This window comes from Pantherophis guttatus, chromosome 7 (assembly GCF_059756535.1).
Source record: "Pantherophis guttatus breed Tessera chromosome 7, ASM5975653v1, whole genome shotgun sequence".
NCBI classification, from domain to species: domain Eukaryota; kingdom Metazoa; phylum Chordata; class Lepidosauria; order Squamata; family Colubridae; genus Pantherophis; species Pantherophis guttatus.
Genome location: NC_142069.1, coordinates 38763206 through 38778592, shown reverse-complemented (window position 1 = coordinate 38778592; position 15387 = coordinate 38763206). Strand labels below are relative to the sequence as shown.

The 15387-nt window shown below is 34.7% G+C and overlaps 1 protein-coding gene across 1 annotated transcript in view; it reads right to left on the bottom strand.

The window, feature by feature from the left end:
- The window catches only part of DCN (decorin), a 28020-nt gene that overhangs the window by 3939 nt on the left and 8694 nt on the right, over nucleotides 1–15387 (bottom strand). Inside the window, exons 3-6 of the mRNA XM_034403243.3 lie at nucleotides 14044–14156; nucleotides 3990–4203; nucleotides 1931–2044; nucleotides 132–225 (exon numbers count right to left, since the gene is read on the bottom strand). Of these exons, the coding sequence (XP_034259134.1) occupies nucleotides 132–225; nucleotides 1931–2044; nucleotides 3990–4203; nucleotides 14044–14156 (535 nt within the window). The remainder of the gene's footprint in view (nucleotides 1–131; nucleotides 226–1930; nucleotides 2045–3989; nucleotides 4204–14043; nucleotides 14157–15387) is intronic.

Here is a 15387-nt window from a genome sequence, read left to right as displayed (position 1 = left end):
GCTTTAATATTGATATTCTATATTTCTAATTTTCTTTGCAAACATGTTAGGCATGATAAAAACTAAAAAATCTCATTGTTATAAAGTGAGATCTGCATTAATATATTAATATATCTATAAAAAAATCATACTTAGCCAAATTGGGAAGTTCACTTAAACTATCTGCATCAATTTTGCTGATTTTGTTGCCATCAAGATGAAGTTCTGTCAGAGATACAGGAAGACCTAAAATTTAAAAAAAAAATGTGTTTATGTATATATACATATATATACATGTTGCATACAACTGCATATATATACATATATATACATGTTGCATACAACTGCATGCTAGAACATTATTTTTTGAATTTATGTATTATGTGACACTGATGAAAAACATTTTTGCAGTTTAACAGCATTTTTTTTAGCGTTGGCACTGAGTCACTCTGTATCTCTTACATACAAATTACTCTTAAGCTCATTTGCCAGTTCTTATGATAAAACAGTCATGCAACAAGAAAGACCTACTGAAATTCAATGACCTTTTCCATTTAAAACATCTTGAAAAATTATAGTCAGAAGTATGATTGATTTTTTGATTAACTCTTCACCATATCTTTACTCCAATTAACATGCACTCTTGTTCATATGTGAAAGGATTCTTCCATGCTTTCTATTGTTTAAGAAGAGTGAATTTTGGAAAGTATTGCATCAATCTTAGAATGTTTAATTTGCTAGAATGCTTAATTAGTTTGCTGTGTCAGGTCTTATATACCAAGTGAGGAATCAACATATAGAGCTACAGAAGTACAAATCATCTTGATAAACACTGAACACTGAATACTATCAATATAGATTGCAAGATTGATGTGCTGAAGGTGTGTTTTGCTTCTGTCTAGCTCATAATTATTTGTATTGTTCCAACTCTACCACAGACATTCAGATTAGTTCCTTACATCTGAATCAGTGGTAGGTGTTACTGGTTTGCCCCGGATCGGGCGAACTGGTAGTGGCAGCAGTGGGAGGCTCCGCCCACCCACCCGGATGTCTCTGCGCATGCACAGAAGCTTCTGCACATGTGCAGAAGCATTGTATGTGTGTAGAGTGCCCACGCACCCACGAGCGAACCGGTAATGACCGAAATTGAAACCCACTACTGATCTGAATGTGTATGTGGGTTATATAGTATACTGATACAGTATACTGAACCGGTGCAGTCCTGCTTCTTGAGATTTGTTAGCAAGAATCGCTGTAGTAGAGAGACTGAAATTGGAATATCATTCCTCTCCCAATAAGCTGAAAGACAGGGTATACATTTTGACTCTTACAGTAACCAATCCATTTAATAAATAATTCTGTAAGAAAGATTTGAAAACTAATTTAGCCATTTTCTTTTCTTTTGTTCCAGTTGGAATTAGACCTGCAACTTATGTATTCATAACAAATACACATAGACTAGAAATGCATATACTGAAAAGATTCTGAGAAGTTGTAAAGAAGCTATGTTCTTATTGCATACATCCCTCCTATGGAATTCCAGTCTGTCAGTTGAGGTACTCTATTTAATAGGCATTCTTTGCATCTATGTATTACTTTATCTGATGCCATAGTGGTAAATGGCAACCATTTCTTGATAGGGAGACAGAAAAAATTTGTATAAAGATAATAAACTCAAAACATTAGCAAAATAAAAAGTTGAACCTACATGTCCTTTACATTAGTAGCCATTTCCCTTAAATTGAGAATTAAAAATATCCAAATACCAATTTAAGGTATTACTAAAATTAAAATGCATTTTATCCTAATTTCAGAACATTAAGATTTTATCACATGATGTATTTCTTATATTTAGACATTACTTATTTTATATATATTTTAAAACAAAATATAAACAACAGTGTATTTGAATGCTGATGTTTCACATAACCTCTAAAAACAGTGATTTTACCTTTAGGAATAGAAGTTATATTTGTGTCTGAAATACGGATGTAGGAGAGCTTCTTCATTCCTAGAAAGGCTCCATTGTCAATCCCTGAGCTTTTTAATGGATTGGTGCCCAATTCTAAAATACATTAGCAAAAAATAAAAAACAAACGCTATACTAGTTATAGAATCACCATTACCAAGTTATATAATATATTAATTCTAACTTATCTAGTTAATTTTGCTATATATAAGGAAAACCAATGCAGTTAATTGTTGCATCTCTATAAAACTATTCTTGATTTTGAAGGAAGTGGATAAAAGGCAATAGGATTTGATCTGTAGCCAACTATTGGAAGTTCCTTTACCTGACAGTATTCTCTGATTTTTAGATATGTGAAATGTTATTAATTAAAATAAATAGAAGCTTATTGGCAAGCCTAAAACGTGAAATAGTTTTATTTGATCTAATATATGGAGTATCTATCAATTAGCTACCAAGCCAGATCAGGATGCCGATTTTAATATTTAGGGCCCTAAGTAATTTGGAACCAGGAGAACAGACAGATGGCCCCTCCTACTACCAGCCAGGTAGGTTGCTGAGATTGCAAATTGCATTTTGTGGTCACTCCAAATGCTTAGAATATATCTAAGGCACTAATAGGTTTTTTTTTTTTTTTATCATTAGGCCTCTGTTAAATGCAGTCCTTCATTCAGGCCTTCCTTCTATGAATGTTGTGCCAACCATTTTTGTGGTTTTTATTCAACTCTCTTTTTAAATTGAATATGTTATTTTTCTACATTTGTAAACACTTCAATCTTTGTAATAATAGAAAGTGGTAAGCAAAAACATTAAACAAGGAAATAAATAATATTATTTTCTGCAACACTTCCTTTAATTTTTTTCTTATCTATCACCTTAAAAATTTAAATGTTACTAGCAAAATAAAATATCATTTCCTTGCAGTTGTGTTCATGTGCATTCCTCAGTTTCTTCAATTGGCAGATAACTTAATGCTGTGATTGGTTGATTCCTCTGCCTTCATTTCTTTTCCAACCATCATTAGCCAGTGAGAAAAACTGTCCCAAATTGCTTTCCTTAACATGTGGTATAGAGAAGTTGAGTGAATGTGGGGAAGTACTTTTGCTAACACTGTGATCTGTCACTAGGGCTCAAAGAAATAAAATTTGCATAAACATCTCAAAATATGTAATAGTTATGTTTGGGATAAATCTATTTGCAACATACAGCAAACCCATATCAATCTTTTGTATAGAAAAGATATTTTTCTTATTTATTTAAACACAGGTGTGTTGCTCTTTCAAAACATGACAAGTCATGTATTTGAAAAAAAAACGTTTAATGCTTTTAAAGCTTAATATATATGTGTTTATATATAAAGAACTTGTGTAATGCCTAAATGATAGTTTGCAGAGTGCTGGTTAGGAATTATATGAACATGTGTCTCTGCAGAAGGTGCCAGCTCAAGGCAAACTGGCCATGAAGAGTAGAAGCCAGTAATTGGGAAAGAAGGGTATGCCTGTAGCATCCAAATATGATCACTGGAAGCTGAGTAGAACTCTGCCCCTGAGTGCATGATAGCAAGCTTCATCAAGGAGCGTATGTATGGTAAATGTTTCAGAAGAACAGGAAAAGTGTTGCTTCAAACCCAGAAAAGCTAGACAAAGGGAAGATTCTTCCAAGATAGGTTGAGATTGGGTAAAAGTTGTACACATGAACATCCTTTAAAAATGTTTAGTGGGTTATTCTTGACATTTATATCCCAATGCCCCCCAAAATGTCTCTTGGCAATAGATTTCAATGTATGTTGCAAATAACTATCAATTTAATGATCTCAGCATGAACCATATTACACATCTCGTATTTGAGAACAAAGTTTCCCATTTTTTTAATATTGAACTATTAATTGTGACATAATTACTAATTCTCTTTGGAAATTTACCTTAATATTCCGAAGAAGATCTAATTAAGTTTGGATTTCATCAAATTTCAACATTATTTTCCATTTTACCTACTAATAAGTTCCTCTTATAAACTTTTATTTATAAGTAGTGTTGCATACCTATGACAATCATATTATTCAGTCCACTGAAGGCAGATTTCTTTAATTTGACAATATCATTTTCATGTGCGCGCAGTTCCTGCAAACTTTTTGGCATGTTTTCTGGAAGTTCCTTCAAGTTGTTTTTGGAAAGATAAAGTCTCTCCAGTTTCTTGAGTGGAGAAAAAGCTCCAGGACTGATTTTGCTGATTTTGTTGTTAACAAGGATCAATGCCTGAATAGTAAAGTAGGACAGTTGTTAATGCCAGACAGGAAACATATTATCAGAAGCAAGATTATAAACATTCACCAGAATGCTTGTATGCTAATCTCCCAATGGCCTGTTTTGAATTTTATTTTTGAAGTACATTTTGGCAGTGCTATTTTTATTCAGTCAGTATACGAGTGCAAAATGAAATGTGGTTTGGCTGAAATTTTAAAATGACTGCCAAATAGAGTGGGAGAAATACTTGGATTAAGATTGTGGCAGAAGGGAAGGAACTTTAACTCTGCCTTGACACTGCCTCTATCACGCTCACTTCAATTTTCAAAATTTCAATGAAAGACGGGTACAAAAATCTGCAGAGAAATCTTATTTAGCTTTTTGAATGGGATGAGAGCTCAACTTCAATTATAGCTCATTCAGTAAGAACCCTGGAAACTAAGGGCACGTCCAGATAACCAGTATTTTGAATCATTCTATATCCATTTTTAAAAAGATAAAGGTTTTTCCCTGTCCAGTCGTGTTCGACTCTAAGGGGTGATGTTCATCTCCATTTCTTAGTGGAGTGAGCCAGTGTTGTATGATGATATTTCCATGGTCATGTATCCAGCATGACTATACAATGAGGGACACAGAATGCTGCTACCTTCCCACCAGAGTGGTCATATTTATCTATTTGCATTTGCAAGCTTTCAAACTGCTAGGTGAACAGAAGCTGCGGCAAGTAACAGGAGGGCATCCTGTCCTGTGGCACTCGGTCTTGAACCTTTCCAGCTGACAAGCTCAGTGTCTTTAACCCCTAAACCATGGTGCCTTCTTTCCATTTTAAAACACATATAAAATTGAACCAGGTTCTTTGGACTCTCCCCCCCCACCCCACCCCCACCCCAAATCCAGTGGTGATATCTTATTAGCCTAGAAGCTCATTGCTATTGGATTGGTGCTGGCTGTGGAAGCTTGAGGGTGTGAAAGTGTGCATCATTATATTTTCAGATACATTTCAGATATTTGGTTGTTTGGGCCTGTGGGAAACAGCAAAGAGTGATTTGAACAGGGATGTCTGAGCCAAAGGGAAAGAGACATACTTCTATGTACAGAGTGGTGGGTTTATTTCATTTCTTTCCCCTTGTACTGTGGGGGAAGAAAAACTGCTGAAAGTAGAATGCTCCCCCTGTGTAATATCTAATCTCTAGCCATTTTGTGAATGCTGGTATGCCAGGTAATAAAGGAACTTTGGGCATCTACCTCCTTCATCATCTTCTACTTTTAAAGAGCATTTATCCATCAATTTAACTAATAATTGAAGTAGATCATAAGAGCTCAAAAAGTCAAGTCCCAGGTGACAATTTGAACCTTAGTTACTAATATCAAACCAAACCTGGTACATCTAAGTCAGTCTCTCTCTCTGCACAATAAATGCTAACATGATTAGGTTTCAGTTTGAGAACCAAATGTATATAAAATATTTCAGACTAATTACAATTTTTGAATTATGTAACAAAATGTTTCTCTAGATTCCATTAAGGCTAGAATGAAAGTGTATTTATAATTGAAATACAAATATATTACACAAGTATTCAGTTGAAAGAAATTCAGGATTCAAGTCCTAATAGCAGAAATGAATCTAATTGTGCACTTCATCTTTTCCCTAGTGAACAGTGTAAACAATCTTCTTACACAATTAGGGTGTTTCCTTGGGCACAGCTTTTTTTTTACTTCCACCTCTCAATCGCTTAAAAAATGCTTGAAGCTGAAATTTGATCAACTTCATTTCTGCTAGTTTGAAAATATCGAGAAGAGCTAGAACACACCATGTCTGAATTGTTTTTTTTCTCTAGAAAAAATTCCTGCTAGGAATATTTAAAATAGCGTCGCAAAGATTCTGGAGCAACACAAATCAGCTTGTTCTCTCAACACAAAAACGCACAATAAGATTACATAAATTGTGACTGCACAAACTTCCTTTTTTGAGGTTTAAACTATATAGTTGGTGAAAAACAAAAACAAACAAAAATCCACCCCCTTCACAACAATGTTACATTATGAAAGCGCCTTTCCTACTTTTTTATTTTGAAATGCCTCAGATAATGTAATATTGAAAGGATAACAATATTTGTGTTAACCAGATGTTTCACAATAGCTTGAACAATGTAGATTGCAATGAGGATCTCTATGAGTATGAGGGGGGAAAGTAATGGCCTACTTGACTCAGATGAAAAGGCATTATCTGTATCCTCTCCTTGGTTGGATGGATGATAGTTGATTCTAACAACTGTATTGCTTTTGTTTGTTCCTTTTAAAATCAAATGCGTTCTTCCCAAGTCCATTCACTTGGTTTTCTGAGCTAAGATATATAGGTAAGTATAGATGTAGGTTTTGTAGATATAGATATGTAGGTATTATCACTGTTCCTTTCTTTTAGAAAGGCTTCATCCCTCAAGATTTTTCTATAGCTATAAAATCATGTTTGTTCATCTTATTTATTTCTCAAGCAAGTTGCACTCATATTAAGTACAATCATAGGGTAATATTCTTTCAGAACATTTAATATATAATTTTACAGAATAATCCAGTAGGTGCCAAAGTTATTCTAAACCCTAGGTTTCAGCATCTTCCTTTTATAACGATCCCTTCCTGCAATATCGATGAAGTTAAATAACTGTCCTCCTCATACTTTGCTTATTTCAAATTTCTTTGCATCTTTTTTAATCTTCACAAGTCATCCACAACTGAATTTGTTGCATAATTATCTTCCTTTGACCTTCATTCTTGTTTCAATCCTGGGGAAATCTGCCCTTCATAGCTAGGGCTGAAAGACAGGTCTCCAAACATGTAATGCTATTTCAGGTTTCAGATAAATTTGACAGAAGATTCACAGACCTCACTTGATTACTTTAGAATCTATGCTCCAAACAAGAATGTAACATCAAGTCCATCAGTTGATTTCCCAGTACGGTCCAAAGAAGACAGATACTTACATATTTATACTTCAAACTCTCTTGAATGAATGTATGCTTGTCAAGTGGCTTGGAAGCCTGGGAAGTGGCTTGGAAGCAGTGGGGACATGTTTATCTCCTAGGCCTGAGAAACTACTGGTTTATTCTTACAATAGAACTGAATCCAGGAAAGTTTTGTTCATAAAGAAGTCATTTTGGCCTTTTACTCTTCCAAAAATAACCTTCTACAGACTTTGGCTGACATAAATAAATACTTTAAAGGACTTTAAATAAATACTTGAAATGAATCCTTGACTTTTAAATTTAAAAAAACCCAACCAATTAACCAAGGCAATATAACAAACTTCCAATAAACTATGAACATTGAGCTCAACAAGCATCCTGGCCTAGGGCCTGGAGGAAGATGTCTCACAGCTTTCCTAATGCCCAAGAGGGTCCAGGCCATCTGGATCTCAGGGTGAGGAAAGGTTGGTTCATAGTGCAGATGCTACAATAGAAAAAGGACATCTTCTAGGTCCCACCACATGATAATGTTTGATAGAAGGGACCTGGACTGCACCCACATGTCAGATCTGGCGGCCTGGGCAGAAACACTAGGGAAGAGGCATTTCACAAAGAGTCTTGCCCTGTGCTGTTTAGTGCTTTAACAGTGAAAATCAGAAGCTTGAATTACACCTTGGAAGTACACTGGGATCCAGTGCAGCTCCAGCAGAAATTAGTTAAATTGGTGCTTCTAAAACAATGTATACCACTATACTCAGGATCAGCTGAAGCTTCTGAATGTTCTTCAACAGCAACCCACATAGACCACATTGTAGAACTCTAATTGGAAAATGACAAAGGCATGAGTGACTATCATTGATGCACAAAATGGATTTGTGCAAAAGGCCCCATAGCCAGGGCTGCTACCTACTATATGAGTCAGAAGCCCCCAAATCTCCAAATGAAAACATAGGAATTGTTGAAATGCTAGTATAAGAGTTTAAAATTTTAGTAGATTCCTGATATAGAAAATGCAATGATGGTCAAGGCAGTGGAAAATAGCTGTTCCTTTTCTAGTTCAAATTAAAAAAAAACAGTGCTAAATTGTACTCAAATCACCAAACAATTGCACTTATTTCACATGCTATTAAGATAATGCTCAAGATGTTCCATTCCAGATTTGCAAATATGTGGAATGAGAACTGCCAGATGTATAATTTGAAATCAGAAGAGACAGTCCGACATTACTAACCAGCAATGTTTAGTGAAAAGGTAAGAAACAGTAACAATTCCAGTTACCTTGGTATCTTTCTGATAGGTGGAACTTAACCAAACTTTAATACGTGTCTTGCTGAAGGTGAAAAGAGAGAGTGCAAACATTGATATGCAACAACAGCAAATATTATGTTAACAGGAAATAACCCCTGCATTGCAAATAAACAGAGAAAAATAACAAGACTTTTTCTTCTTAGGCTTAGAATGATTTTGATAACTATATCCATAAAATAGAGAGATGCCATTTGGAAGAAAGACTATGACAGATTGAGATAAAACACTAAAGTGCAGAAATGTCATACTGACGATAAATGTACATATTGTTAAGACTATGATTTTTGAGTTATAATATATGGCTGTGAAACTGGACCATTCCAAAAATTGAAGGAAGAAAAAAAAATGCCTTTGAATTGTGCTGTTAAAGAAAATAATTGAAAATACCTTAGACTAGAAGAAGAACAAATAATTCCATTCAAGATAAAATAAAGTCAGACTGTTCACCGGAAACTTGAAAAATGAAACTAACACTTAAATATTTTAAATGCATAAGTCAAAAACCAGTTTGGAGAAGACCTTTTAAACATTTTTTTTTAAAAAAAAGACAAAATAGCTAAATGTTATTACTAATAGTTCAAGCATGAGCTAAGAATTCTGACAATCATTGTAAAACATTCAGAAACAGAATTACAGAGTTTCTCCTTAGAGCTAGATTGATTCTCTCTTTGATTTGCTTCTTGTCCTGCCTTCAGGTGCTTTGGAGAATAGCTTGGCTCTGTCTTCTTTGTGGCAGCTGCTTAGATACTGGAACACTGCTATCATGTCACTCCTAGTCCTTCTTTTCATTAAAGTAGACATATCCAATTCCTTCAGCTGTTCTTTGTATGTTTTAGCCTCCAATCCCCTAATCATCTTTTTTTCTCATCTCTGCACTCTTTCTTGCATCCTGAGATCTTTTTTTATATTGTGGTAATCAAAACTGGATGCTATATTCCAACTGGTGGTCCTACCAGGCCATTATAAAGTGGTACTAACACTTCACATGATCTTCGATTCTATCCCTCTGTTGCAGCCTACGATTGCATTGCAGCCTACGATTGCATTGGTTTTTATGACAGTTGCAGCACAACTGCTGGCTCATATTTAAGTGATTGTCCATTAGGACTCTAAGATCTGTATCGCAGTTACTCCTATTGAGCCAGGTGCCATCTATTCTATAACTATACATTTGGTTTCTCTTGCCTAAATGTAGTATCTGACTTTTCTCAGCATTGAATTTTATTTTGTAGATGGAGCCAGTATTCAAGTCTGTCGAGATCCTTCTATATCTTGCACTTATCTTCTGGAGTGTTGGCTATTCCTGCCATCTTGGTGCAACCTGCAAATTTGATAAGTTCCCCTCATCTAAATTATTTATGAAGTTATTGAAGAGTACTGAGCCTGAGTCCTGGGACATACCACTGCTTACCATGTTAATGCAGTCCCATTAAGGACTACATGTTGAGTATGGTTGATCAGGCAGTTAGGAATCCATTTGGTGGTGATGCTGTCTAATCCACATTTTTATATCTTATCAAATAGTTGGTTGTTGTCTACTTTATCAAATTCCTTACAGCATTTCTCTGGTCCACTAATTTTGTCACTTTGCCAAAGAATGCAATAAGATTTGTCTGGCATGATCTGTTTTTTACAAACCAATAGTTATGACTTTTCCCTCTAGGTAGAAAACAGATGGAAACAACTGAAAAATAAGAACAACCAATCATTCAATCCAAAATTCCATTATGGTCAATGACAGCAAGATTAAAAAATATATAAAAATAATGACCATCTACAGCAAAAGCTGTGTATGAGTTGTATGAAACCTAAATGCTAAGACTTAAAAAATTGAAGAAGAAAAATTAAATAATGTACCAGAAACAGACAAACATATAACATATAAGATACCAATATAATTTTAAAAAGTAACAAAAAAGTTACACAATATTATCCCTACATGATTAAGAGAATTTATGCCTTATTACAGAAATTCCTGCAGCAGAATTTAGCAGAAGCAATTGATGATTGATGATCAGAGAGTTCTGATCTGCAAGCAGGAGCCAAATTTCCTTTCTCTCATGACAATTTTGCTTTTGTCAGGAGGTGATAAAGGCATGCCTACCCAAACTTAATGGAGAAAGAGCAGTGGAAGAATACAGGAGGGGGGTTTTCAGGTTCATTTGGACTACAAGGATATCATCATTCAGTGAGTTGGAAGTGACTGAATAAAAACAACATGTGAACAAAATCAGTAGCAGGATTTATTTATTTAACACATTTACATAGTCACCCATCTTCTAGCCACCTCTGGGTGGCTCCAGAATGAATCTACTACTCTTGTCTTTCATCTTCACTCCTACACTTTTTGTGACAACAATAACCACAAAGAGAATCAGATATACACATTGCAACACTTACATAAAATAACCTATTTGCTTTCTCTTTTTAGTAAATCATAAATTTAGAAACTGTTACATAAGTCTCATGCTATAATTTCTGTTTACCTATTTCCTCATTATACACTTGAGTATTAAGAGAACAGCTTTGAAATATTTGGGGAACAATCCTTTTTCATGGACAAGTTCCCTTAGATATTATTCTAACCATTGTAGTCCAGCTGCAACACATTTTTATTCACTAAATGCATCATCTTATTTGCAAGACTGGGAAAAACAGATGGCTCCTCTCTTTATGCTTTGATTTTTAGCCATTTGAAATTCTTTCATCATTAGTTATACACAAGATATCTGTAAAAGTAGCACATGTTAAAGAAAGGAACATTAATGAAACTCAAAATGTTCTAAACAGCTCTGGGGAAAAGAGTGAGGAGGGAAAGTGTCCGCAAAAAAGTAAAGAAACTGCCATTTTGAACAGTTTGTGTTGTAGTGTATTCTGTCCCTGATGTATATCATTTCCTGTTCATCATCAGTAAAAACAGGAGGTATGTTTTACAGATGGGTCTGTTGTGCATATCTAGATATGCATATGGTTTTAATTCTAGGTTCTAAGCAGCAATGGCGACATTTGGGAGAAAAAAAGGTCATGCACAGTTTAACAGCACTAGAAGGAGTCTCCCCCACCCTGTCATCCCCTCCTAAAACCATTTACCATTCATGTGAAGGTATAGGAATACTTTTCAGTCCAAGATAAGAATTACAAGAACATCCACTGGCAGAGTAAAATCTAATCTGTTTTAATACCAGTCTCTGAACATTACTGAGCTTGGATTGTTTTTTTTTCCACAATACAAATAAAAGCTGCTAAGCAACATCTTTTTTAAGAATAAAAGGAAGGAAGGAAGGAAGGAAGGAAGGAAGGAAGGAAGGAAGGAAGAAAGAAAGAAAGAAAGAAAGAAAGAAAGAAAGAAAGAAAGAGGGGAGAGGAGAGGAGAGGAGAGGAGAGGAGAGGAGAGGAGAGGAAGGAAGGAAGGAAAGAAGGCTCTTCCATAGACACTGATACCAATATGTTAATTAGACAAGTAATTCTACTCTTTCAATTACATCACTCTCAATTAAAAGTGAATTGAACTGCATTTGCTTGTAGCAAGTTCCACCTTCCAAGTTGCAATGGATATGCTTTAAAAAAAATTGTTTAATATCCTTGATCATGTAATGACAGTATCAATTACAAGCAAGGCAGAATCAATCTGGACCAGGTTTCAGAGAAATTATATATGGTTGACATATTGGTAGCTTAGTTCCATCCATATGTGATGTAAATGAAAAATTACTAAATTAGGTTTGTACTAGGCTTGATGTATATCATCAGAAACTGTTGAACTATTCTGATGTCCCACCACATTGCTTCTTTAATACATTCTATTTCTAGGATTAGAAACAGAATGTATTAAAGGATCAATTTCTAGGATCTAGGATTAGAATTTAGGACCTTCTGAAAAGAATGATCTGTTGTCCATCTGAATAAGCTGTATAGGGCATTCTGTGTTAATCTTCATTAGAGGCAATCCAAAGAATTGTGAAGCTTGAAGAGCTTTAAATAAGGGCTCTCTAAAGTTATTCTTTTGAACTAGTTGCCTAAATGATATAATATTAAGCAACATAATTTGAACCAATAGATTAATATCCAACAGAAGGGAAAGCCATAGATCAGCTCCAATGTAACATAAGAACAAATAATGTAAGAACAAACCTGTCAGAACAGGCCAAATCCAACATTCTGTTTTTTCACAGTAACTAACTAAGTGGCCCTGGAAGATGGAGATAAAGACATACCCCTTATCCACTATTATTTCTTTGTAACTACCATGTTTTCCCAAAAATAAGACCCTGTCTTATATTTTTTTTGAACCCTGAAATAAGAGCTTGGCCTTATTGCCATGTGCTCAAAAGTCCAATTGGGCTTATTATCAGGGGATGTCTTATTTTTGGGAAAACAGGGTAATATTTGGAGGTATGGTAACATTAAGCCTTCAAGACTAATAGCTTGGAACCTAAATGAATCTAATTTTCTCTTAAAATCATGCATACTAATGGCTATTAAAATCTTCCTGGTAATGAATTCCATAGATTAATTGTAAATAAGAGTTTTCCTTTTTATTTATTTTCAATAAGATTTGCTGGAAGAAGTCTGGTCTTAGTTTTGGAAGGAAAGGGAAGAAGAAGTTCTCCCTATCCTTTTTCAGGGTTTTTTAAAGACATAGAGGACATAAATAGAAGTGTTTGCCTCTTGAGCATTTATAATGTGTATGTACATTTGATGCTATGTTGTCTTGGAATCATGCATGAAAGCATGATTTCTTATGCAAAGCTGACCAATAAAGTGATATAAAATCATCTATTAACAGTACTTCTGTGGTGTGTGCATAGACTAAGGTGCATTGGCTTTATCCAGTCCATTATTACTGGCAAACACCGATTAAACACTTCCCCTTCTCCTCAGGGATTTCATGAGAAAGAGAAATCCTGTGCAGTATATTGATGGCGTGGCACTCTAAAGCTCCAGATAAACCTCAATTGATGGCTTTATGTAAATGTTAAATAGTTTAGACCTTTAAAAAGCTATGCAAGAGCCAAAGTATACTTGCCATGGAAACAAAAAAGCTCTTTTTTGGAGAATGGCCATCTTCTGGAAACTTTAGCAGCCCTGAATTCCTGGATACATATTCCAAGAAATTCCTTAGATTTAAGAATTATCTTATTATCAAACATCAAATATTAGACTTTCCATTGGCAATTCTAAATCTCTCTCTCTCTCTCTCTCTCTCTCTCTCTCTCTCTCTCTCTCTCTCTCTCCCTCTGTGCCTCCCTCCCTCCCCATCTCTCTCCCTCCTTCTCTCTCTATCTCTTCCTCTCTCCCTCTCCCTCTCATACACACACTGTAATGGTCTGAAATGGTCCCCAAGATGGTCCAGGAGATTGGCCTGGAGTATTTCCTTTCCTGTTTCTCTTTTTTCATCTCCCATTTGATCACTACTTTTTGTTCTTTTCTGCTAACCCAAAACACTAGGCTTTCATTACATTGAAAGAAAGTTATGCCATATGCCATATTTATATGGAAAATTGGGGTGAAGGTGTTTGTACATTATCCCTTTGTACATTATTCCTTTAACAGCAATAACATAGTGTGTTTCACTATAACTTACATGAAGATCCTTCAGATTTTTGAAATCTCCATCCTTTATTTCAGTTATTTTATTGTTCTGTAAATCAAGTAGAGTAGTATCTGGGGGAAGATCTTTCGGAACTTCCTTCAAACCTATAAGGGGCGGGGATGAAAAATTATTACAACCAAAGAATAAAGATACCTGAAAGAAGTTAATTATATTTTAGACTTTCAACTTAATCAGAATTACTGCAAACAAATATATGCTAGACCTTATTATCTAAAAGCTATGAAAAAAATTCATATTCAATTTGTAATATAAACCATTGTGATCCTTTCTCTTTTTATCTATGAGGAATTTCTGAAAGCACATACAGTTTAAATGCTATTCATGCTGATGTGAAAGGATTAAGAAGCCGATTCTAATCATAGTTCCCAATTTCATTAATATTCTCAGATGTCCATCGCTTTTTCATTTTTCACTATTGCAAAGTAGTGATTTATGCATGTATGTATGTAGAATAAATAAAAAGTTAGGTAAAGATTTAAGTGCATTCAATCATTTTGAAAATTCAATGTTCTAATTATAGTCAGTTAGAACTAGACTATAATTCTGTACAACAATCTGAGGCCAGACTTGGAAACTTTCTCAATATTATATTTGCAGGTTTCACCAGACAAATGTTTGAAGAAAGGCCTTGTCAAGGATCTGAAGAGAGTAAATTGTATACAATCAGTATGGGCAGATCAAGCAGTTGTTTAACTGGATATGTATCCTTCTACTAAAATAAACTGTGAAATTATTTCTGTAATGATCACAATTCCAAAATACGTTTTAAAAATGATTAATACGCTCACATGACTGATCACAATATAAATGCTCACTTTATTGAATTAATAAAAGCTAAACATATTTCTTGATTAAACTATATGGATTTTATTATTTCTTTTTGAAACTGAGACTATATTCAGGTTGCATGTGTTTGTGTATGTATATGTGAATATGTGCATACATGTTTATGTGTTGTGTGAAGAATGCAGTGGTGTATTAACCATTAAGCAGACTAAGCATGTCCTGAGGGCACCAGGCAGAAAGTGGGCACCACAAAGTTGAGAAAGAAAAAAAAAAAAACCAATGAAGATTTGTAAAAAAATGTTTGATCAAACTAAATTAAAACATCTTGTGCTTAGAGCATCAGTGAGCCTTAATCCACCACTGGAAGAATGTATTTCTATTTAGCTGTCTATGCTTTAATACTATCAGACAGATTGCTTAAAATGTGCAGCCATTTTCAAATACAGTTTACATGGAATTAAAATTGTTTCATACAATCTCGCTTTACCCACAGTCTAAATTGCACTGATGGGGTGGGGGAATGCTTAG